We start from the raw sequence: 25,581 nt of genomic DNA on the forward strand, positions 1-25,581 counted from the left end.
GAGCCTTGTATTCCCTTACCATTGTTTAGGCACATTTAACCAAGTCTTTAGCCAGTAATAGGGTTGTTACGTGGGATTTTTGTTTCTTTGGAATAGTTTGGTTTCCAGTTGTGCTGACCTCTTATTCTCCCCCAGGTATCCTGAACCACCTGAAGGAGACATTCACCCACACTCCCAGCTACGACATGAGTCCAGCCATGCTCAGTATGTTGATTCGGATGATGCTAGCTCAGGCTCAGGAGTGTCTGTTTGAGAAGACTGCACTGCCTGGAATCCGAAACCAGTTCTTCTCTCTGCTCAAAATGGCCCAGGAGGCTGCCAAGGTAAATAGCAGCAATTGCACACACTTAGTGTTTATATGATATAGGTACAGTATTCTTTCTTAAGCTCTGGTCGCAGTACGATGTACTGCACCTACTGTAGTTATAATATCACTCCAGAGTCAGATTCCTCACTGCTATCTGTGATTTTATCCACACCAGTGCTTTTAATGTGCTTTCAGTAACTCTATCTTCTTTTCACTGCCAGGTCTCAGAAATCTATGACCAAGTCCATCAGTCCATGATCCAGACGCCAATCAAAGACAATGTCCCGTTGTTCTGGTCCACCATGTCGCAAGTCAAAACCAACCACTACTGCTCCATGGCACACTACTTTGTAGCCTCAGTGCTGCTGGACCACCAGTGTAAGAAAAACTGTTTATTAGGAAGTTTTGTGCCGATTTGATGTCTGAGAGATCACTGAGCAAACTCTTGTAAATAAATTAAGAATGAATGGAAAATACCCCAGAAATGAACAAACTAGGCTAACAGAGAATGGTTCAATGGTTTAGTCCATGCAAACAACTCGTCTTGTCTTGGATAGTGAAACTGAATATAATGTCACCATGCTGGTTCTTATTCAAGATTTAAGCTACATCAAATTATACATATTGTGCAAGTAAAACAAGTTATTTTTTCTGCTACTCCTCAGAGTCAGAGCAGGAGGTGTGTGTGGGAAAACCTGATCCTTCTCTTTAAGTACTGTATGGGCCAATGGGTTGGTCATGTCAGATGGCTGGACTGAACCACTGCCAGCCACAATGCTATTACATAACAGCTATTTTGAGATACTCACACACTCATATAAACACACACTCCCCGTGGTAAAGAGAACCTAGGTTTCCGGGAACTCTGGTTGGTGGCAGTGTGGACAGAGTGAGGAGGACAGCAAGAGAGTTCAAGGGAAAAAAGACACGGTTGGAGGGAGTGAAATTGAGTGGAAGTACTGTAGACTGCTGAGGGATTACAGTTATGTAGCCTCATAATACTGTCTACATAATCAAGTGCAAGTGAGTGAGAGAGGAAGGGAAGGATGTTTTTGTGAGTTAACAAAAGCCCTCCAGTGATCGGTGGTGGTGCCTTTTAAATAGTTGTATTATACTACTTTAGTTCCTAATGTGTTTTACAATATGATGATTTGCTGCTTTTCTCTTTATGTAGTTGTAGGTTGAATACCTTTGCATTTTTGACCGTTGTACAGACTATATAAACAGTTGAAGACATCAGTTTGCGCTGTGTAATATGTGATAGGGGCTTGTCATTATCTTTGATATCTTATTGACTTAGAAATTAATCAATTAATCGAAAAAATAAAAAGTACATTAAAATAACAGCCATTTCCGGTCATATACTGGTTTCATAATTCCTAATTTACATAAGCAGTTATTTCTTACTACACATCTACAAATTCTAAATTTAGAAAGAAGAAGCAAAATTGAATGAAATACTGAAGATTATACTATACAGTGGATTTTCATAGTTTTTACCCAGTGCTAAGAATGGGACGGGGTTGAAAAAGAAGCACAATGGAGCAAAGCAACTTTGAGTTTGGCAGCTCATTAACAGATTCCTGTGTGAATGAGGAGAATAGAGCAATTAACCACAGGACTGTAGAGAGAGGACTTAGCCCAGAAACAGGACAAAATGAAGACTGATGGAGTAAACAGATGAACCACAAACACTGCTAAATAAATGCTTTATATTCTCTGTGAAGCCGACTAGTCAGATGAGGCTTCTAGAAAGTTCTGATGCTTTATTATACTTGTTAAACTGGTCAAACAGGAGATCAAGGAGAGGAGACAGTTTACAGGAATACACCAAGATTTGCATTTTGGTCAGCTTTGGTGTATGTATTTTCTGTATACAGGCTACAAACACCTTTAAAGTTTTACTTTACATGTAAAGGTCAAAAGTTTTGATTTTCAGGTGATTGATTATTTGCAATCATGGTGTAATAACAAAACTTTCAACAGTGTATATTAGCCATTTGTTTCAGCAGTGACTCCAAATCCGAATGGAAGAAGATTCAATGTTTCATTCATTTACATTTAGAAATTATCAATCAGTTATTGATTCTTTTTTGTTCTTTGTGTCCAGTGGGTCCCAGTGATGATGAGGACCAGCAGGAGAAGACCTTGTCTCAGGTCTATGACCGCCTTCCTGAGGGACGCTCTCCTCTTGACATCCTGAAGAAGAAAGATGAACGTGAGCGCATTGGTAAGAGAGTTCACATAGGCTTAGCACAGTAGAAGGCAAAGCAGGAATAAACAAAGTAGAGTGCCAAGTGCCTGTTCATCTCTGTCCTCTCCTCTTTATTCTCTTGTTCACTTCTCTTCTCTGGTATCCCTCTCTTCTCATCCTTCTTATGGCAAATTTTTTCTTCCTTCTCTCAGGTAAAGCACACATTCGTCGGGCCATCCAGGGCCACGAGGAGGCTCTGAGGATCTACAGTTTGTGCCACCACTTGAACAAACTGGAGGTCCTGCAGGATATTTTAAAAGCCAGTCACGAGCGCTCGCTCAACAAGTACACTGAAAATGAAAGTGAGGAAGAGTTTGCTGACTACATGGAGGCACCAGACATCATCTGTGAGTGACACTACAAAACCACAACCAATTAAAATATCCTGTTTGAGTAAACATGAGAAACTTTGATAGGATAAGACAACAGCAGGGGATTCATTATTGTGTTCTATTCATTATTGCGAACTATCGAAAGTTTATTTGAGTGTCCATTAAGCGTCACTGAGGTGACAGCTATTCTTTCTGTGGTTCACATAGAAACTGACCAGTCACCTTAGTGTCACCACAACAAACACTTCACAAATGGCCCTTATGTCAAGCAGCACCAAAGTGCTTTGTGTTGATTTGTGAGGCTTGTCTCTCAGGAAACAGTTCTTAAAAGGCTGCTATGTTGTGTACCACACCTGCTGCAATCAGATGTGATTAGTGACATTTATTTTACAGGTACAGATGATGTAATGTTTACACTGCTAACTCCCTGCCCGCCTCTGCAGGGCAACAGTTGAAATGTGGTTGTGACAGTAAACACTCTTGAGTGACAGCTTTGCTTTTTTCCCTATTTTTCCACAGCTAAAACAGAGCACAAAGCAGAGATGGAGGTTCCTGCAACCACAAAGGTGAAAGTCACCGACTTTTTCCAGCGGCTGGTATGTGGGCTACTAATCTTCTTCCACTCACATTGCTGTTTTTTTGTATATATGTGGTGGTTGGTTTATTCAGAAAGTTGACATGAAATTGCTCTGAATTTATGTTTTAGACATTGAAAGGCAGTTTGTTTTTAACACACAGAGTGTATTTTTGTTATTTCTGAATACAACCAACCAAGGGTGAGTCTCCTGGAGGCTTTGGCTCATTTGACCACCAGCTCATCCAAAGTCTGTTCTCATTTCCAAAGCCTCCCAGACATTTAAGCAACAAATGCAACACTAACACTAACCATGGACAGAGGTGTTCTGATCCTGGCTTGAACACTACTTGGGTTATTTTGGTTTTCACTCGGAAGTCAGGAGTTGAATGTTTCCATTACAATTTAGGGCTGCTATCATGGGAAAAAAATCTTTCATAAAATAAATGATGCCAATCTGACTTCTTGAGCATCCATGTTTTTCCCTGATAGCACCAGCACACTTGTTACTGTTCACATTATCATGGTGGTGGCTGGGAGAGGGCACAGGCATCCTCTGTCACTGGAACTCAACTGTCCAAGTCCCATGCTAGAGATGTTCAATTGCCACATTGTCAATTCTTTCATTCAACACAATGTACATTACAATTACTATAACAAAAGAATAAGCTTCAGTTTCTTGATGAGCAAATAATTAGTAAGGAGGTCTAGGGTTAGAGCTGAAGTTCCCAGACAACAGTTTTAAGGGATCTCTGTGAATAAGTACCTCTCTGGTTCTTGTTGTAAAATCTTGCTCCATGTGACTGCTATCATGGGAAAAAAATCTTTCATAAAATAAATGATGCCAATCTGACTTCTTGAGCATCCATGTTTTTCCCTGATAGCACCAGCACACTTGTTACTGTTCACATCATCATGGTGGTGGCTGGGAGGGGGCACAGGCATCCTCTGTCACTGGAACTCAACTGTCCAAGTCCCATGCTAGAGATGTTCAATTGCCACATTGTCAATTCTTTCATTCAACACAATGTACATTACAATTACTATAACAAAAGAATAAGCTTCAGTTTCTTGATGAGCAAATAATTAGTAAGGAGGTCTAGGGTTAGAGCTGAAGTTCCCAGACAACAGGTTTAAGGGATCTCTGTGAATAAGTACCTCTCTGGTTCTTGTTGTAAAATCTTGCTCCATGTGACTGTCTTCAAGAGTCTCAACATCAAGACTCAAATCTCTCCAGATCTGCAGAGAAATCAGAGACTGAAAAGTTAAATCCAGCACTATCTCTCAATACAACAGGTGTCATTCTGGTGTCTCATAGGATTGATTGTCAGGATTTACTGGAGGAGAGATTTTCCCATCAGATAAGAAGCGTATTAATGGAAGACAGCGGTTCACTTCAGCAGCCTAAATGGAAAAGTAGGCCATGCTTGTAATTAGTTCTGCGCAGTCAACGGAAAATGAACTGATGACAATTTTAATTATTGTTTAAGTATTTTTTTGCACGTAAAAGACACCTAGCTTGGTTTTTACAGCTTACTAAATATCCTTGCTTTCAAACCATGGTCAATGTGATAATTTGGGGGTATTTATGCCTGTTTGTCAAACAAAAGCAGTTCTCCAGTGATTTGAGTTGATTAAACCATTATTTAACATTTGGTAAACTAAAAGATTAATTTATTAATTATAAGAAAACCTGTAGATTAATTGATAATGAAAATAACTTTTAGCTGCAGCCTAAACTGCATCTATTACTGTATGATATGGAAAGTACTCCATATCTGCAGCTCAACAGACAAGAAGACAGGTAACATGTACAATATATTGAGAATATTTTTAATTTGAGTCACATTGTTCAAAAAGTATGCTTCTTAAAAAGGAAGTGTGACTAGCCTGGTGAGGGTGTCAATCTAAAAAAAATACTTCTATTTACTTCTACTTCAGAAACCTGGAGGGGCAGATGTGAAAGAGTTTGGTAATTTAAATATACGCCTGGCCACATGACCTCTGAATTGAGGCTTAGATGTTTGTGCTTACTATGAGGTATATGTACTGCTGGGCTATTCAATCACAGGTGTGGACTCCAATCATGTTAAACTAGCCTGTACAGACACAAGAGGGCATTAACATGTTGGATTTTCAGTTTCCCCCCAGGCTTTGGCCAAAATCTTTGAACTCTATAACTCTTACAGGAGAACAGGATATCATCCTTTGGAATGTTGAAAATCTGCTGCCATATTAACCCCAGCATCCCCACACTGTCTCCACACAGGGCCCTCTGTCAGTCTTCTCAGCCAAGCAGCGGTGGACAGCCCCGCGGACAATACGACTTCACCCAGAAGACAGAGACTTGGGTTTCACTCTGAAAGGAGAAACACCAGTCCAAGTGGTTTCATTAGACCCTCTCTGCCCAGCCGCTGTGAGTTATCCCCTATTCCTTACCTCCAACTCCACATCGGAAGTTTGATCTGAGCCTCTGGTTTCAATGAATGTTTGTATGGTATAAAAATCAGCTTGAATCAGCGACTTGAAATGGTCTTGATAGGTTCTGTAACACAGTTTGTAGTAAATGGAATAAAATGTGCAAATTCATCTGTATGGTGCTCTGAAAGGGCCTTTTTTGTCTCTGGATGGTAAACTGTGATCTAGTGGATGTCATAGCTTACTTTCATTTTCATTAACCCATGCATTTGGAGTTTCATGCAGAGGTTTTCATCATCTGCAGGCTGTTGGAAATTATTTAAGAACTATTATTTTAGAGAACAGAAGATATTTCAGGCACCGTGCTCAGTGCTTTTCACTGTCAAACTTTAACAAAAGCCAGATGCATACTGTAGATTGCTCAATATTAACTCCCCGCAGCAGGATTAACTAGCAGGGAGCGGCTTTGTCTACAATGGGAGAACTAACAGCTTGAAATCTCAGGCATGCTTACATTCTGAATATCAAATAAGTTCAAATTACACAGTCTTATCTACTCTGTGAACCTTTGATTAAATAAAGTAATTCTTGGAAACCTAAACAGGATTCAGCCTCAAAGAAAGCTTGGAGGCACTCCCCTCCTCCACCTGCTTAGGCACTCTGGCTACTAATTTAATTAAGAATCAGAGAGTATTTACTCTCTGCAATCCTTTCAGTCTGACAGCTCATTAAGAGGTGCTGACAAAGAGCAGACTCCTATTGAGTCCTGCGGGCTATGCAGCGAAACAGATTAGTAGCATTACATAAGCCTAACTAGGCCAAACTTTTTATAACTTTTAATACTGCATTCAACAGGATTTTTATTTAGACTGACTGATTCTCTGGAGTTGTTGTCCTGCCTCTGGTGAACACTGAGCAGGTTGTTAGACAGAAATAGCTTAGCTCATGTAAATAATTCCCCTGAACTATGAAATAATGTGCTGCAGTACAGTTGTGATACAGCGCACGTACGCACTCATGCACACTCGCACTCATACACACTCGCACTCATGCACACACGCACGCACACATGTATGCACGTACACACACAGACTACCAAGTGTTTTTCTGCTGTAAAAAAAACTTTGTTTGGGATTTCTCAGTGTTTGCTCTGCTGAACTGAGCTGCCTTCAGGGTGTTGAAGGAAAGTAGGTGAATCTGATTCGGTTGCCAGTCCAACAAACTTTCATCTGTAAATATTTACTCTGCCTTCTGCAGTATCAGGACATTTCACTGGCCCCACATCTTACTCCTGTTCCTCCTCGTCTCTTTTTCAGGCTGACGGGCTTAAAGAGGGTGACTACATTGTTGCTGTGGGCGACACTGACTGCAAATGGATGGGAGTGAGCGAGGTGATGCGGCTGCTGAAGGACGTGAATGAGGAGGGGATCGACATCCAGGTGGTCAGCATGATGGACAGCAACCCTCCCATGGTATGCCGTGCCCCCTTTCCTTCCCTCCTGTTGGCTGAGAGGACAGTCCCCTGTCTGGTTTCCCTGATTGACACACAGTGACAGCAAATTTGGTCCTTGCCTTAGATAACTAAACAGCATTATTAGTGTTTCAACTTTCCCATGAGAATCACGCTTTGGATTGAACTTAGCGTATACAACAGATCCCAGCTGTGTAAATAATCTATCCAGAGAACAAGCAGGCAAATTTAAGGCAGAGCAGCTTTTTTATATTTGGATTGTGTATGAAATGGTTTATGGGCTGGAAGTCTTAATATCAGGACACAGAGCTGAAGTCTTTTTATTTAAGGCTCATTCTCAGTGGGACATACATAGGATGGACAGAATAAACTGTTGCCTTCCTTAAAGCAATCCAAGTAGACTTGTAATAAATAGTTATATGTCATAAAATGTTGTAAATATTTTATACCAGCTTGTTATAAAGAGATTGATTAAACTCCAGCCCCCTATAAATCACATTAGGCATAAGTACATTTTTTATGATTCTGGGTATTTATTGATCCTGTTTAAACTGTGACAAAAAATCTGATTTAAATGCTAACTTATTGATCCCATTTATTGATGAAAGACTGTATGTCTTCCGGAGCAGAGAGTAACTCACCGACTAAACAGACAATAACATCTACCTCTTTCCACTAAATGTCACTGTCAATCTCTCTTCATCCAGCCAACCAAGAGTGCCACCTTCTGCGGAAACCTGCCCAAGACCTACTCCATGATTTGTCTGGCCTACGATGACGACGACAAGAACCCCAAGTCCCGCAAAGTATCTAAGAAGTCATCCTTCATCAGCTGGGGCCTGAAGAACAAACTGAAAAGCGCCAGCACCCTCAGCCTTCCCACAGCCGACCACTCTGGCACCCTGCCCTGGAATAAACCTCGTCCCTCATTCCCCAGCTCCAGCTCCTACAACAATGACAGCGTCCTCTACTGAGCTAGCTGCAGGCTTTTTACTGTCTGCTAGCATCGTACAGTACGCGTATTGAGCCTACTAAGGCTGTATACAGCACTGTGCTGTACCCATACTGGACCTGCTATGGTACAGTGTCAGTGCCCTTTGGTTTTTCCACTGGAATACTGAGCGGTAGTGTATGTAGCTTGTATGTGACCAGTGTAATGTTGACATTTCTGCCAGCTACCTTGGAAAGTGGCTGTGCTAAATACTGTACATGGGCACTGATGTAGGTACATGGGTGCCCTCCCAGCACAGTTCAGTATATCTGAAGTAAACTGGACTGTACACCAAACATAATGGGAAATCACTGTGTACCATGCCAGTATGCGTACAGCACAGTACAACTGCACTGTGGGAAAAACATACCCGTTACCATTCCAGTCTATATATATACACAGCACTGAGACAGACTCGTAAGTCAAACTGTCATCTCAGTATAGTTTCTTGAAGAAACGCTCCAGATGAATTGAAGGACGGAAACAACGTTGTACAAACACACCCAATGTTGGTTTTCACTTGACTGCAAGGGGGTGATTTTATTGTGGCTTAAGCGGTCCCTTGTCAGCTCCATTGTGTACTGATGTAGCTGTGCACTGTGCAGTTAGAAGGTACTTTTCTGTGTATCCTCAATACATGTCTGTTTCATACTGTATACGTGAGGGATTTGGTCACCAACCAGGGATACTGATCAGTTTTGGGGTTTAAAATACATATTTTATGAATAGATATGTAGGTATAATTAACCTTGTTACAGTGTGTTAAACAGTGATTGAGGGAAACAAATTGTGCTGTGCAGTAGTTTTTTTTGTCTGGGGAGAGTCGATAAATGCAATTTTCTATAAGCTGCTATACACACACACATCTTGGTTATGTATTATTGTCACTTTTGTATTTGTGAGACAGCCTTTAAGGATTATTGTTTCTGCTGAGTGCCACGCCTGGGACACAATGTAAATGGAAATATTGATAATTTAGGTTTGCTTGATGTACCAGTTATGCCACAGACCAAAATGCCTCCATGTTGCTGATATGCCAGGATGTATCATTACCATGCCGACTCATCTCAGTAGCTCACCAACTTCTGGCCCTCCTTCTCTAGAGCTGCTGCTGTCTGGCAGTTTATCAGTTTGTAAGAAGAGCACGAGCTGTGTGTCTCTGTTAATGTGAATCTTGATTTAGTTAAAGGTTATTTTATCTCCAGAAGGGAAGAATGTGGGCAGACTGATTACATTCCTGTATAGCACCTGGACAGCCAGTCACCAAACAGTGACTTTGATCAAAGCCCACAGCCAGGTTTCTACTATTTTTCTCTACCTGTGTAAATCCTAGTCGCATCCCACATTTTACTGACACTCCGCAGTGTTGGACTATCTCTTTATCTACAAAGTAGATTCTTATACACATTTGATAATCAAATTATTTATGTAATAAAAAAACACACAAAAATATATATATGTATCTTTTAAGCTGTAGGTTTCAGAACTAGCTTGTGAATGGTCATGTTGTGAATTTTTGCACGTTGGATTTCTTGGTTGGTTTCTTGGAGGAATGTATTTTACTAGCCTTGCTTAATCCTTTGGTGAACTTATTTACTGGTACATTTTGTCTATGTAAAGATATTTTAAAATGTAAATGTTTTTAAACCGTAACACTGAGAATATGTAACACTCTTTGCTGTCTCTGTTTACCTATATGGTGTCTTAAGTGCCATTTATGCTAAATCATGAAGGAAATGTTGGTTAAGTGTATAATAAGAATGTGCAGTGATTGATTCATATTAATAAGTGCTAAGAGTTCTCTTGCAGAGGCTTGTATACCTACACAGATGATGTTGTAGACATAACAGATCTTTACATGCATTTCACAGTGCATAGTGATCCTAAATGCCTTGTGTATATGCAGAGGATAAAGGTACCTGTTCTTCTTAAGGTTTCAGGTTGCTTTTGCTGCTTTCTCTGTACTTTGTGCTGCATAGCAACTGTGGTCGGAATGCTTTTGTGTCAGTTCTTTGTGTCTCGTGTAAACTCAAATCTCAATAAAAAAAAGGGGGACAAAACTTATTTCCAGAGTTTTTAAAATATGTTTGTGGTTCTGTGTATCTCAGTATCTCAAGCCACCAAGCAGGTGGGGAATGACTGGAATGAAGTTTGACCCTAACCCTCAGTGAGCTAACACACACCAAGTTGACACTTGTGTTATTAACTGTTGTGAGTCTGGTCTGAGCTCACATGACTTCCTAATCCGCCATCATGGAAACAGAAGAGACACACCATGTGATTAAGTTTTACCCATCAGGCCTTTCTTAACCCATACCATTCATATTCTGTGTTCAACGTCTGGATACTTACAAGTAAATATTGCAGACATATCTTTTGATTATAGGATGCTTACTTTCACCTTTCCCAAGAGCAAAGGGCCACACTTGATACTGTAAAACTCACTAAAAATTATACACAGGACATATGATAAGATATACTGTATATATTGTGATTACATTGTCACAGACTTGTCAGTTCATGCAAGGAAACCCTTAATGTTGTCAATCAGACATGATAAATATGGGGATATTTAGGAAAGTTTAATTGCCTAGATCTTCATTTTAGTTTTGTATGTAGGTTTTGCTGCAATATAAAATAATCTGACATGTGCTGAGGTGCTGTGATATATGTATACTTTAAAGGTTTTAATAAATTTTAATATTTGTTTTTAAGAGGACATTTCAAATCTTAATACCGTATGCTATGTATAGTGAGTATTATAGTTGAGTAACTGACGAAAGAAAGAAGCCCATTGCGACAAAGTTGACAGTTGTGACTTATCATTAAATGGAGCTACATCGCCCCCTGCTGGCCAGGCCGCAGGTTGCTGAGGATGTCGTTGCTAAGTGAATTAAACAAGTCTCTGATTGGCTGAAAGCGACGCGAGAAGCCAATCAGCATGACTCTTGAAGCGAGGTGCATTCTGGTGGCGTAGCGTCTAGAGACGAGGGATCTGCAAGCGGCCTGCCTGTTGAATGGTCGATTATAGTTTGCTTCTCTCTCTTTGCTTTATAGTTTTAGAAATGTAAAACGGCAGATATTTTGAAACAGTTTAGAATGAAAAGCTAACTTTGCTACTGCAGCTGTTTCACTGACAGAAATGCCCGGTAAACGAGTGTCTCGAGCTTAACGTCAAAACAGGACTGTCAACAGCAAGAAGTGCCGAGAACTTATTTTCCACCATGTTAAAATTCAGTTTCAGGAGGGATAAAGACAAGGAGTTTGTAAGTTTCACATATTATTTCCTTCAAGCTTAACGTCTAAATGTTTTTATTTTTCATTTGTAGCTTATTTGAGTTAAGAGCTAGCTACCACTGGAACCACGGTACAAAACTACCTTGGTTAGTTAGCAAAAGTTTAACATTTTCACAAATATCTAGCATTACGTATTAAACCGTTTTGGGACGGTAGTACTTGTTCTATGGTGTACTAACGCTAAGCTTGTTGACCGAAAATGAAAGGGACGGATTTATTCTCCTTTAACCCTAACCTGTCCCTGCTGTTGTCAATGGAAAGTCAATGACGAACCTATTATGGCTAATACACGTGTTTTACCTGTAACGTTAAAATAACAGTGGTGTTTCCAGGAGAAAAAGTCCACTGATGTAACAGCCTGTTGTTTGGTATCTTGTCGATGGTCGTGTCGTGATTTTGTGATCTTCCTTTCTACTGCTTTTCCCTTTTCACCTATTTCTGCCTGCCCTTTCATCATTTTGTTTGTTGACAGTTATTTCATGTATTAACTAAATATGCTTATATCATTGCTAATATCATTATCAGTGGTGATATCATCAAACGTAAACTTGCATACCTCTTCAGCCTGGCTTTTGATTAAGAATGATCTATAGACATTATTTATTTTATTCACTTCTTTTATGGTATTCATGGTGTAAAATTACTTTTACTCTTATTGATTTTATTTGTCTTTTTTATCTAGTTTTTGTCGTTTTTTAAATTTTTTTTTTATCTAGTTTTGATTTCACTGTATTTTATTATTATTATTGCTTTATATCTATTTTATTTTATTACATTTTTATTCTGTTTTACTGTTTACACTTGTTCTGTCTTATTGTTGGCTTGTCAGTCCTCTGTGAAGCACTTTGAATAGCATTAACCTGTATGAAAGGTGCTATACAAATAAAGATTGATTGATTGATTGATTGATTGATATGTACTCAACAATCGCCACAGGACCGCCAACGTCTGTATTAATGTGTTTTATGTGTATGTGATGCTGTAGCCCCTCCCTAATCTCCCTGTTTGTGTGTGTTATGTAGAAGCATATAGCTCATGGTTTGATCCCTGCTGCCTCCATTGCCCCCAAGGCTGCTGTGCCTCGTACCCCACCCCCACGCAGCCCCAACCCCTCACCTGAGAGACCCAGGTACCTAATGCTGTCTGTCATATAACCTCAAACATCCTCTCATTTTGCAGTGTTTTCTCCAGCAGTCACAGCTGGTACTTCTTTAGAGTTTGGTCCCATGGGTTCTACTTCAGGATGAAAAACTAAACCTCATCCATTTCGCTACTTAACTGTTTAAATTTTTATATATTTGACCTATGCTTGTTTGTAACTTTAAATGGAAATTGAGTTTGATAATCACATTTGGTTAATTTAACATCATCATCCTGTAAACGTTCTTGCAGGGTTTGTGCATAACTGCTGAGTGAATGTAAAGGAAGCATCTTCTTTTCCTTATTACCCCCAAGCATATGGTGGTTTTTAAGGGGACTCAATGGGCAATTTTGTTGCTGTGTCGGAGCAAATTGTTGACCTCTTTGCACAAGTTGGTGCCTCTACATTGCCTAATGAATACTGTATGTTTGTTTTCCTCTGTCTTAATGGTGTCCTTAGACAGCTACTTATCACTGAAATGTGGTAGAAATAATGAATTCTGGTCTCAATCTGTGAAACATTTCACATAAGACAGTTGTTGATTTATTTATCACTAATCCTCAGTACATTTACCTTTCTTCACTACTCACTTTAAAGGTAGGGTAGAGTTTTTAAAATTCCCCTAAATGTTTTCTTTCCTCAACACATCTGGCTTCCATAGTTATTGCTCCACAATACTTTGAAAACCAATACGTAGATGAAGCTGGCAGTTGTAAACATGCCCTCTGGGGTCAACATACTACCACATAAAAGATGTATAACAATGCTATCAAAGTTTTATTAGGGAAACTGAGGAATATGCTCTCTTTTCCCACAATGTGTCACGTCAAGTGGATAGAAATAACAAAACTAATGAAAATTTAAAGTGATAAATGGCCTGGTGAATGGTGATAAAGTGTCTGTCTGTCTGTCCTCATATGAATTGCATCTTTCCATCTATAGATCAGCCTTAGCAGCGGCCATCTTGTCTTCTTCGCTCACCGGACAAACATGGGCCATACCACCTGTGCGACCGAGGTCTTTCTCTGAGAGTGATCGATCCGAGTCCTTCATATCTGAACCAAACTTCAGCTCAACACTTTACACCCGGTAAACTACCTATGGCAAACACACCATTATTACAGTATATCACAGGCCATAAGTTTACAACAGGTGACTCCCAGTTTGAACCTCACCTGGACTTGTATTTATCAAGTGTGTCAGAGTCATTAATTACCCAGGGTACATCTCAAGTCTCTTAATTGCATCCATGTTTCCCTCACTTACGTCTTTTTCTTGGATGCAAGGAGAGACGCAAGGAAACCATGTGAGGAGAGAGGAAACAAGGAAATATGTTTTTAGAGAAATGAGACGTCCTTTCCTCTGAAGCATCACGTGAAGCGTTGTCAGTTTTTGGTGACGACGGCAGTTGATCACAGCTGGATTAGCTGTCAAGTCAGCTTTAACAGCTGAAATGCGAGCTATTTAGAAAAGCAGATTAACTGCAGTTTGTGTGAACGTCAACTTGAGACTTTTGTCATTTGTCAAATATATTTCCAGGCTTTCCCCTCACATAAGAAAGTAATGATTCACAAATATGTGAGGCTAATTTGTGTATTTCAATTAGATTTTCCTGTTTCTGATTTTATTTACATCAGACTTTGAGTCTTTTGAATGTTTTGGTTTCATAGCATCATCATCAATTTCACTTCATGGTTGTGAGTGTCATAAACCTTGATGTCATTAATTTTTAAAGGAGAACTTTTTTTTTTTTTTTTAGCTGAAACTGGGTGTTAAGAAGTTTCATAACTTCCTGGCAAAATCTTAGCACTGTCTTGAAAACCAGTCTGAATAAGGGGAGCCTTAAAACTCCTTTTTTATAGCAATTTTCTAAATTGCATAATTAAAATATATCGTATGACTTTGTTACTCCACTGTTAGGAGTAGGTTGACTGTATAATTAAGTTTACCATCCTGTAAGAAAACTAATTAAGATACAGCAAGCTTTTCTCCACTGTCTCTCTGTGATATTACATTCTTACTTCCTCAGAGACAGATGGTCAGAAGATTTGGCTGACCGGCCACGTCTGTCCTCTCCTGACCACTCTGAAGGGGAGTTGGAAGACAAGGAAGAGGAGGAGGAGGAGAATGAAGAGAGCAGGGAGGAACATGTCTACCAAAGTCTGGACAGACAGGAGAATTGTTCAGTCACAGAACCTGTCTATGCCCTGCCTCTAAAACTTCAGGTGAGGTTCTACAGAAATATGTCAGCATCTCATTTGTGTGATCAAATTTTCTGACTATAGAGGTTGCTGGTTCCAATCCCACTTGCAAAAATGTTGTCACTGAAAGTAAATGAGAAACATTTTTCCTATAAATAACTGGTGTCAAAGAGCTGTTAACTAGACTGGTTAACCCCCAACTGGAGTTGTTCAGTGGCCAACAGCAGAAGAAGACTAGAAGACTAGAAACTGCTCTGGGCAGCTGCTAATAGAGCTTTTTTATGACAGAAATTTTGACATGTTATCGCAGGAACAGCACGGGTGTGATGACTGCATTACATTTAGGTGAGCCAGTTCCAGGACCCTGCGTGTACACTGTCATGACTTACTGGGACACTTAATGGACCTGACCCATTGTTCATGTCATTAGTTACACCTGTGCTTTTCCTGTTATGACAAGTCAAAATCTCTGCTTTGAAAAAGGTCGTTTGTGAACGTATGTGTTGAGGGATGATTCCTATTCCATCTGTTTTTCCTAAACAGAGTTTCCAATGATTTGTGATTTTAACTGGTTACCTGCTTGTCATAAATGATCTTAACAATGATACCTCTAATATATATATATTTACTTCTTTTATGTTTCTGAAGGGAAGTGTGGGTATTGTAATATAAGTCTTATCCACTAGGAGACACAGTTGTTCTCAGAATAAGGGGAATGTAGATCTATTGAGTTTTTCAGTCGACTCATTAGTCATTTGTAAGGTGGTTGTCTGCTTATGGCTATTGTTCCTCTTTGCCAATGCAGAATTTCAACATTTGGCATTTAACTTAATTATTTGCAGTGACCTCTCTATTTGCCATATAACACAATTTTGCAGTGTTTGCCATAGATGTTTTGCATTGCAACAATTTTTGGTCTCACTGTACCTCTGTAAGTTGCCTTGGCAGCTGCATTAGTAATTGTGATTTGTTGACCTACAGTAGTCACAGACTACAGGGGATTCATAGTGGTTATTGTTTTCCCAGCCAAACACCTGAAACATCTTCCTCTCTGTTCCTGAAATGTTTTGCTTTACAGACTCATAGTCAAATCTATTTTAAAGTCTGTATCTGTAATTTTGTGAGATTTCTCCCCATTATTGCAGTGATTATATCCCAGTAGTCTGCTCTCACAGACTCTTGTCTATTATTCTATCCATGTTCTTATCTTGTATACTGCTGTAAATGGTTGCTTACCTATAATGGTCCCAGTGGGCTCTACTTCCTCCTGTCAGGCTATCACAGAGTCTAGCTGCCTGCCGCTATTCACAACAGTCACCCCGTCAGTGTCAGCTGAAACCATTTTAGCCACACAGCACATGATGTTTCTATTCAGTGCGTCAAAATCTAAAGTGATCTTTCATATAGTGGGCCAGTATACTAGCCCATATAGTTTAACATGTTCAACAAAATGATGTACTGCCATACAAATAAGAACCATTATAAACATCAGGCAGTACCCTCGTAAATCTACAGGACCTTAAACAGACAGCCACATTCATCAGCTGCCTTCTTTATCTGTCAAGGTGACAATGTGAGCCAGTTTGAGAAAACCAGTGTGTGTGTGTGTGTGTGTGTGTGTGTGTGTGTGTGTGTGTATATATATATATATATATATATATATATATATATATATATATATATATATATATACATATATACACATATATATATATATATATATATACATATATATAGTATCTTTTCTCATCATATGATAGTGGAGTCTCTGGCCATTGGATTTATGATTATGATGTGAAATAAACAGGTTATAGTTTGTTACAGAACAGCTGGTATTCTTCAGTCTTCCTCATTTTTTGTATTCTGTTCTTTCTTTGTTTCTTTCTTTTTCTTCCCTACATTGCATTCGCCACTATGACTCATTCACATTGCTTTAATGTGTCTCAGAAGATTCACAATAATAAATGCACTGGCAAAATCTTATTGTCCACATTTTGACAATGGCCATAAACGCAGTGGTCTCTGAAATAACCCTGCATAAAAGGCTTCCATGCAGAGGGGCTTTGAAAAGACTTACTCACTGTCTGTCTATCTGTCTTCCAGACCAGTACACCCCTGCCGACTCAGATATCTGGCAGAAGAGTGCCTTCTCCAGGTAATGACATGTCACTAATGGGTGGGCAACAATAATGGCAGATAGTCTTACAAGTGCTCGAACACAGTTGTAACTCATAACCTGGCAGTAGAGGCAAAATAAACTCACTGATAAATGTGACAGATTTCTTAGTGTAGTGTAATTGTAATTTAGCAATCCATAGTCACTGTACTTTAGATTGCTGTTTGTTTAAGAGTTAGCAGACAGAGTTAGCCTGATAATCAACTGAAGGAGTCAATATCTATTTACTGGAGATTTTCAATTAGTGTTCTTAGAAGTGATAAGAAATCGATCAAGAACCTACATTTTTTTAAAAAGACATTTGACCATTGAAATTTGAAGTATGTATGTAGTCATCAAACTGAGTGTCTGCTTGTGGAGTTAATTTCAGTGCTAATCAAGTGATCATACAGTAAAAAAGCTTCAAAATGAAACAATATTATCATTTGTATTTAGTTGTTTAGTCATAAGCAAACATGGTTATTTCACAAAGCATTTCACAAAACATGCACATTGAGTTTAGAATTTTCTCCCATACAAAGAAAAATGAAAGCAGTCCTCAGCCAAGGAAGAAGATAAAGCTCTTATTCAACCAATGTTCAGTTTCATAACAGTCATAATGTAGCCTTATGTCATTAGAGCTAAATGGAAAGCCCCATTATAGCTGTTATTACCAGAGCTGGCCTTAGGCTTTTGGTAGTGCTTAATTAAAATGTGTCCCTAAAATGTTCCTACCTTAATCACTGAAGTGTGTATGCGACATACAGGCTGGCTGTGTTGTAAAGTAACATATTCAAGCTAAGGGGAGAATGACTTTTTCATAACAATATGCAGTTTTATGGTATAATGGGGTTATTACATAAAGCCAGCAGGACTTTCTCTGCAATTGTATTTGATTAACAATGGCATGATGTTTCTCATCACTCAGATTTCACTGAGGAAACTAATGTCCATTCTCCTGAAGCCAGCTGTGTTTCGTCTAAGAAGAAAGCCTCTGTCAGGAAGAGCTCTGGAAATCGAATGGAAGATGTGCCATGTAGGTGGAAGACCTAATGTAGCCTGCTGTCTGTCATTTTGACTTTCACACTTTTTTTCCCTTTTGCCTAATACTTGACAAATAATAATTTTATTTGCATCATTCCTCTCTCTGTATATTGAACTTCAAAGAGCCAATCCACATTGTGCTTCTGTCTTCCTTGTCGCTCTTGACTGCTGCAGTGCAGCTTCTGATAGTAGCTTCTGGGTAGACTCTGATGGCCAAATGTTAATGACACATTTGTCTCAGATTAAAGTATACTCACAAAAGCACGGTATATTTAGTAGTATTTTGTAACAAGTGTGTATTATGTAATACGTCCATTTGAGGGCATGTTACATTCTGCTGAGGATTCAAGCCCTTTGCAAGGATATTTGCAACATGCTGTCTCCTACCCATTGGCTAGGTTTATTTAAACAGTAGAGTGTACATACTTTTGATCTTTCATCTTTTCCTTGTTCTCTTCTTTCCATTCTGTTTTCCATCAGACGGTGCTTCCAACCACCTGTCATATTACTCCATGTTAAAGCCTTTTGTTCATTTTTTCTTAGAATTACTTGCTTTTCTTGATACATAAAATGTAGACAACAGTTAAAGACTTCTTGCTAGTTCACAAACAAATTGCTGTCATGGTCCCATTCTATAAGGTTGTATGACAAGATGTAATGGCCATCTTAGATAGTTGCTTCCTTTTTAACAATACTCCAAGATGTAATCCTGTATCTGCATTGAAAATACATTTTTAGGTATATGTTTCCACATATTATTGTATTTAGAATATGTCCTGCTGTTAAAGAATTTATACTTCCCATTTCAGCCAACTTAACCAGCAACCATCCCAGCCAATCCAGCCAAGCCAAAAACCCAAACTATCACACCCAGCCATCTCCAGAGCCCAGCACGGCCAACGGTTACATGCAGAGGGACGAAGTGCGAGTCCTGACTGAGAAGAACACAAGGATGGTGGAGGAACAAAGACTGCTGGAGGAAAGACTGCAACGCCTTGAACAGGAGCTCAGTCAGAGCCAGGCCTCCTCAAACATGAGGTTCTCTGCAGGTACAGTGGAGGAGCCACTGAGAGGAGTAACTGTATACAGAGGGGCAGACAAAGGAAAATGAGGGGAGGGAGAATAGATAGTAACAGGGAAGAATGAATGAAAGAAAAAAAGAGACAGAAAAAGGGAATGAAGCTGTGAGAGAAGGCAAAAAGATGTGTGTGCAAGGGTGAAAGGAGGGAGCTGGAGATAGTGTTGCAAGTAGGGCTCAGATCCTTCACCTTCTCAGCATGAAGAAGAAGGAGCAATGAAGAGGAAACATGAAAGGGAAAATTTAAAAAGTCTTACAGTAATGATGGAAAATTGGCCATTTAAATGGGTAGCATGTTAGCTTGGTGGTTAGAGACTCAGACCTCCTGCTGGGCAGGAAGAAGCAGCATGGAAAAGTACTGAGGTCCTACCACCATTCTCCTCCAGTAAAGCAATGGTTATATATTCAGCATAGTATGGTTATGTATGAGTTCAGCATTAGGCTGCAGACCAAATGGACTCAACACATGTTGAGGGATGACCTCACTAGGTTATCCTGCCATTCAATATAGTCTTTTTAATGTAATGTAGTTTATATTTCACCAAGTCCTTTACGCTGACCACCTTAAACACCAGTACAGATAATGGCCTCTGATTTATGAATGATTCTTGTATATTCTATTTAACTGCCTGGCATTCGAGTAAGAGCAATATTGAATGTTTCAAAAGTATGTAAAGCCTGATGTGCTGTGCTTACAGGCAGCCAGGCAGAGCTACAGAATTTAAGGCAACATGCTCAAGAGCTGGTGGATGAGAATGACGCCCTTAAAATGACAGTTCACCGTCTGAATGTGGAGCTGAGCCGCTACCAAACCCGCTTCAGACCATTGTCCAAACAGGAGGTAAGACAAGCTACGGGATGATTATTCTGCTGAAGAACAGTAGGTTTTTGAGTTTAAGCCCAATTTCTATATTGCTGAAGTTCTTATGTTTGACTTTCTTCAGTGTTTTTGATTCAGATTACTGTGGACTTTTTTGTGTGGAAACAAACTCTGAATAGGACCCCATGTGACCTGATTGTAGGCCACATGGAATAGTTTTGGGCTCATGCCTTGCTCAAGAGACTTTTGGTCAAATGTAGATATAATAGCAGTCAGTCCTTCACAACAGTCCCTACTGTTGGGAAAATGCACCAGGAGCATTTCTCTTATCAATCAGCCTGTATCCCTCAATGTCAAGTTGCCAGAATTGAATGAAAACAGTATTTTTTTCTCCTGTACTCTACTACTCTTCTTAGTTTATCAATAGGAGACATTTTAGTCTCTCTTATTCTGTAGTCTAATATTTTATCAACTCTCCCCTTAGTCTAATTTTATCAGCTCTGTTACAGAATCTACCATCAGTACATCACTTTATATTCGCTGCTTTATCACTGAAAAAAACATTTCCTCAGAAACAAGCCTTAAAGATATCTCTCTTTGATCCAGAGCCCCGCTGAGAGAAATGAGGTCTTCTTTTTGTCCGTCCTTCCATTTGATTTGTTTGACTAAAGGAGTTTCTTGTTCCTGTCTGTGGCTGTCTGCCCATTCGAGGTTGTTGTGTATTTTACATTGCAAAAGAAAGCATGCCTGTGGTTTTAATCATGATTACCTCATGCTGTGCCTTCACACAGGGATCTCCCGCTCTCATCATCACTACCAGTTTGCTACTTCTGCTGCCGCATGTCTCTGCTAACCCTCATTACTGACAGCTGAAGTGTGGCTGGTGAAAGGCATAGATAAGGGAAAACATTAGGGAGTAGTTTTACAATAGAATAATGCTGTAATAAGAGATAGGATAAGTCCAGATTGATTTAGCCAAGTTAGTTTAATTTTGTTTGCATCATTATTGTCACATAAATACAGTATTGGCAATTACTTTTGATTTGACTTGTTTGTTATTAAAGCTGTAATTTGCTAGAAAGAGTGTTGCTCTAGCGTCTCTAGCCCCTGTACACAAGAAAGCAGCTTGTTCCTCAGTGACCTAAATTGTTTCTGATCCGGTATAGTGGTATATAATACTAGTCTTTAATGTTCAATTCTCTGGTTATTTTTGCACATTATTATATATTTACTGCGTCTTGAAGGGCAGCATTCAAAGATGCCACATTAACCATCTAACTAAGACAATATGATTGATATAATGATGATGACTAATTATTTTTTCTCTGTCTCTTGTAGATCTCCAGAATCAGTGGCTTACCAAAGACAGGATCTCCTCCTCCCTGGCTGGTCAGTAGTTATGTAAAGCTGGACATTAGTTTAATATGGCTGGACAGTTATTGCGGGTTAATGGTCAAATTTAGCTAATCAATATGTGTGCTTTGTAAGTTAAACGGTCAGCGGATTAATATGGCTGGTGTGTTCCATCTGTATCTACCTCATGAAATGAATTTAACGTGAAATCATATCATATGGCAGAGACAATGACTGATAGTTTGAAAGCTCAAGGATACAATGGGCTATAAAGTGATTTTTCTGCCTTGGTTAGGCCCTGAATGGGCATAGATTCATGCCTTTGATTTTGTAGCAAATTTGGATCATTGCTCCTTTGTCCTTTTTTATAGCTGGACATGAAGTATTTATCTCCTCTGCTGCTGGCTTATGAAGACAGGATGAATGAGAAAGATGTACTTCTGCAAACCACAGAGGTAAAGTGTGTGTGTGTGAGAGAGAGAGAGAGAGTTTCTGCTTATTACCTCCTCAATCATCTGTGCAGTTGAATTATCCCCCAAGAGAATGTTACATGGGCTGTGTTATCACAGACAAACCTGCAAACGGTTAATTAGCATTTAATGCTCAGCCCTGAAAATGTGCAATGCACAGGATCAAAACCTGCAATACACTTGTAAGCAAACATGACATATTATATTAATTAAGCTGCCAGTATGTTCTTTAATGGTTTTTAATGGATTTTTAGTACAGTGGGAGCCTGGGAGGTGAGGTAGACTTGCAGGCGTACAGTAAGTAGTTGCAAAAGCCAAAGAGTGTATATTTTTCTATTAGCAATTACTGTTGAAATATTCTGCAAATCCTTAACATTTTGTGGTTGAAAGTTGCTCAAACTGTGTTGAGGATGATGCATTTATGATGTAATCACTGGTGGAGTGAAAGGCTTGTGCACAGCTTAAATGATTATGATATTTAGAGAGAAACTATGAATATGTGTTATTTTAAATGCTGTAAAGCTGCTATTTTAAATGGTGCAATGAGGTGGAAATGAAGTTTAGTTTGTCTCCTTATACAACCACAAACTCTTTCATGGTTTAAGAATATAACGTTATTTCAACTGTCCAAATAAATGAAGAAAAGTTAAATATATTAGATGACAAATTAGAGATCTTCCAAAAAACATGTAACATTTCACCCACAATAGACCTTCACACTCTGCACAATTAAGTTTCCAGTGATGAGACTTTTGTCAGCAGGTTTATGTGCACGATGGCAATCCAGTTCCACATTAGGGGGAGTGAAAAGGGCTCTACTGGGAGAAGCAGGACCACACTTAGTGGAGATAGCACTGGTCCACCCAGCTGTAGTCACAGTCAAAGATGGTATCTTGCCAGAGGGATCCTTAATGCTTTGCAGAGGGATGGTAGTAAAATAAGAGATTACTTCTTTGTTTTTTGTTTTGTCCTTAGTCCTTGAGGTCCTCATGAGTCTTTGTCTGCTTGTCACAGGAGGAGGTGAAGAGAATGCGTGTTCATGTAGAGGAGGTGATCAAAGAAAATGAGAGACTCCATGATGAAATTGGAAAGCTCGGAGGGGTCAGCCAGAAGGACTGGTAAGAAGAAATATACTGTGTGTGTAATAATTCAGCACTGTCAGCACTTGCTTGGCGGTCATCGCTTACGTTTCTGAAGTAGTGAAAATTATATACCTCCTTTATTCTCTTCTGCATTGCTGCTTGGCTGTCTCTGGATCTGTTACTTAAGTTTATATTGCCTGAAATAATAAATTAAAAGTAGTAAAATATATTCCTCTGTGCTCCCTGTAGAAAATGTCTTTCTTGATCACACTAGCTTGTAATGTTGCGTCAGCAACATTAAAGAGCACTAAATACCAAACAGCAACTTAGTGCTTAGTATTCATGACTAAGACACAACCACCAGTTCAAGTGAAGGCAGACATTTGATGGCAAATGCGTCACTTCAGTCATATAAGATTACAAGGGTGAAAGGGTTACTAGGTGTAAACTCTTGAATGTATATTTATGTACATATTTTTCTCACTGTAGGACGTAGAACATATTGCTTCTCTTACTATAATATAATATAATATTGTCCTAAGGGGAAAGATGAAGTGGCAAATGCTGGTTACACTATGTTGATTTTGATACAAACCAAGAAAACAGTAAGTGTTTCCTCTCAGTTTAAGACCACCTGTACACCTTTCATCATCTTCAGCTAAATGCTACTTCTGCAGATTTGTCAGGCTTAATTGGGAATGCGTCAGGCCATTTGCTTAGTTTCATATTACTGCTTTTCTTCATTTTATTGAGAGTTCACTGATTGTACTCCAGTGCACTACAGCATACAGAAGTAATAAGTTATGTTTCAGTGTCTTACAACATACCAGACTACCACAGTTATGAATACATTTTGTCATATGATTAAAATATTTTGACTAGTTACAAAGATCAATATAAATACAACATGTAGTATATAAGGAAAGAGGTACTTGTGTGTTAGTAGCGTACTTTCTCTTTTGAAATTCATAACTTCTGTGAGATCTTTTCTTTGAAAGAGAGAGGATCCCTAGATGGTTTGAAATAATCTAATGCTACTAGAACCATAACTGACCATTATCTCTGTAAAAAGCGGTTCTCTGTGTATTTTCCAGTAATGTACAACTGAATCGGGTGGTTCTCAGACCAGAGACAGAAAACTTGAGAGAGAAAACACTGGAGCACACCAATTGATTTGCAGACTAATGTTTCAACAGTACTGTTTCGTCATCAGAGTTGTGTCCGTAATCTCTCTCTTTCTCTCTACAGTCATCAACTGCAACAGCAGGCCTTTCTGGTTCTGCAGGAGAACCAGGTTCTGATTGATCAGCTTGAGGCACAGCATGTTAAGGCCAAGGCCAATCACAGCAGACACCACTCTGAAGGTAATGCATAAGTAGAGAGTTGGGGAGTGGGAGGACTAAGGAGCCAGCTGTGGATATATTTTAAGAAGAGATCTTGAAGTCCAAAGTTTAAAGGATACTTGACACTTTGACACTTTTTCTCTGTTTGCTTGCATTCTTTCACTCTGAATGCATCTTAATCCATTTTCTTTCTCCACCTCTCTTACTGCTTCCTTTGCTCCTCTCTGTAGTATCCAAAGTGTCCAAGCAACTGATGTTGCTAGAGGCAGAAAAGCAGCATTTGCAGGAGGACCTGGAGGAGAGCAAGAGGGCAATGCAGAAAAATATGAGGGAGGTGCAAGTGCTGCAGGGCCGCCTGAAGGATGCCGTCACCTGGGATGAACATTGCAACATTGCTGGGAAACTCAGACGGTACTACTACCTCTTATTTAATTCAATATCTCTTTCTCTCTTAAAAAGATGAACTAATCAGTATTAATAACAGTTCTGCCCCTGAACTAAGACACTTTATTGTTTTGAAATGAGATGTTTTTAAAAAAGAAATGTTGAGGTAGAGGGGAAAACGCCCCTCCTCAAACCACAACATTTATATTAGCGGCACATATTGTTGCTTGCTGGATGTTAGGGTCCATATTCTCATTCAAAAATGCCAGATACCACGGCTGCTCATCTTCTTTCCAAACAGATTTGCCAAGAGCTCAGTTCACTTTACTATTAATTTATCACAGGGGGTCCCAGGGTGGAGCAAGACAAGAAGAAGAACCAACAAGAGTAGCACCTGAAGCATTGCATTTTTAATTGCAATAGAAAGAGGATGTGGCGAATAAATTGATGTGGTAGAGCAGAATCATAGCTGTTTTAGTTATTTGATTTAGGTGAAAAGAGTGCCAGTGGGATTTAATAGAAAACTTGGCTTTTCACAAGTTAATCAAAATAAGTAATAATAATAATAATAATGATGATGATAATAATACATTTCGTTTGTATCGCACTTTTTGTTCATAGTGAAACTCAAAGTGCTACGGTATTAATAATATAGAACACACAACATAAAGAAAATAGTAAGAGTTAAGATGAAAAAGCCTTTCTGATTAGAAAGCCTTTCTGATTAGAAAGGCTTTTTAATCTTTTTAAAAGAGTCTAGGGACTGTGCTGCCCTCAGATGGTTAGGAAGGCTGTTTCACAAGCCTGGTGCAGCAGAGCAGAAGGCTTGATCGATTTAACTGGAAGAAATTTGTGCTCATTTGGTC

At 39.2% G+C, this 25,581-nt stretch overlaps 2 protein-coding genes across 3 annotated transcripts in view; both read left to right on the top strand.

Moving 5' to 3' along the window:
* The window catches only part of rhpn2 (rhophilin, Rho GTPase binding protein 2), a 30,361-nt gene extending 19,950 nt beyond the window's left edge, over window positions 1-10,411 (top strand). Inside the window, exons 8-15 of one of the 2 annotated variants that reach the window (XM_044366917.1) lie at window positions 136-323; window positions 529-685; window positions 2,418-2,537; window positions 2,714-2,908; window positions 3,413-3,489; window positions 5,737-5,883; window positions 7,202-7,357; window positions 8,064-10,411. In XM_044366917.1, the coding sequence (XP_044222852.1) occupies window positions 136-323; window positions 529-685; window positions 2,418-2,537; window positions 2,714-2,908; window positions 3,413-3,489; window positions 5,737-5,883; window positions 7,202-7,357; window positions 8,064-8,330 (1,307 nt within the window). In that variant the 3' untranslated portion in view covers window positions 8,331-10,411. The remainder of the gene's footprint in view (window positions 1-135; window positions 324-528; window positions 686-2,417; window positions 2,538-2,713; window positions 2,909-3,412; window positions 3,490-5,736; window positions 5,884-7,201; window positions 7,358-8,063) is intronic. The other variant, XM_044366959.1, reaches the window with a different exon arrangement.
* An 892-nt stretch (window positions 10,412-11,303) lies between these two features.
* Window positions 11,304-25,581, top strand: part of cep89 (centrosomal protein 89) — a 63,406-nt gene continuing 49,128 nt past the window's right edge. The window contains exons 1-13 of the mRNA XM_044366878.1: window positions 11,304-11,613; window positions 12,667-12,773; window positions 13,728-13,874; window positions 14,815-15,010; window positions 17,090-17,141; window positions 18,070-18,177; window positions 18,995-19,234; window positions 19,962-20,104; window positions 21,422-21,472; window positions 21,808-21,891; window positions 22,921-23,024; window positions 24,237-24,352; window positions 24,562-24,742. Coding sequence (XP_044222813.1) covers window positions 11,572-11,613; window positions 12,667-12,773; window positions 13,728-13,874; window positions 14,815-15,010; window positions 17,090-17,141; window positions 18,070-18,177; window positions 18,995-19,234; window positions 19,962-20,104; window positions 21,422-21,472; window positions 21,808-21,891; window positions 22,921-23,024; window positions 24,237-24,352; window positions 24,562-24,742 — 1,571 coding nt within the window. The 5' untranslated portion in view covers window positions 11,304-11,571. The remainder of the gene's footprint in view (window positions 11,614-12,666; window positions 12,774-13,727; window positions 13,875-14,814; window positions 15,011-17,089; window positions 17,142-18,069; window positions 18,178-18,994; window positions 19,235-19,961; window positions 20,105-21,421; window positions 21,473-21,807; window positions 21,892-22,920; window positions 23,025-24,236; window positions 24,353-24,561; window positions 24,743-25,581) is intronic.

The sequence above is a fragment of the Thunnus albacares genome, chromosome 1 (assembly GCF_914725855.1).
Source record: "Thunnus albacares chromosome 1, fThuAlb1.1, whole genome shotgun sequence".
Taxonomy (NCBI): Eukaryota; Metazoa; Chordata; class Actinopteri; order Scombriformes; family Scombridae; genus Thunnus; species Thunnus albacares.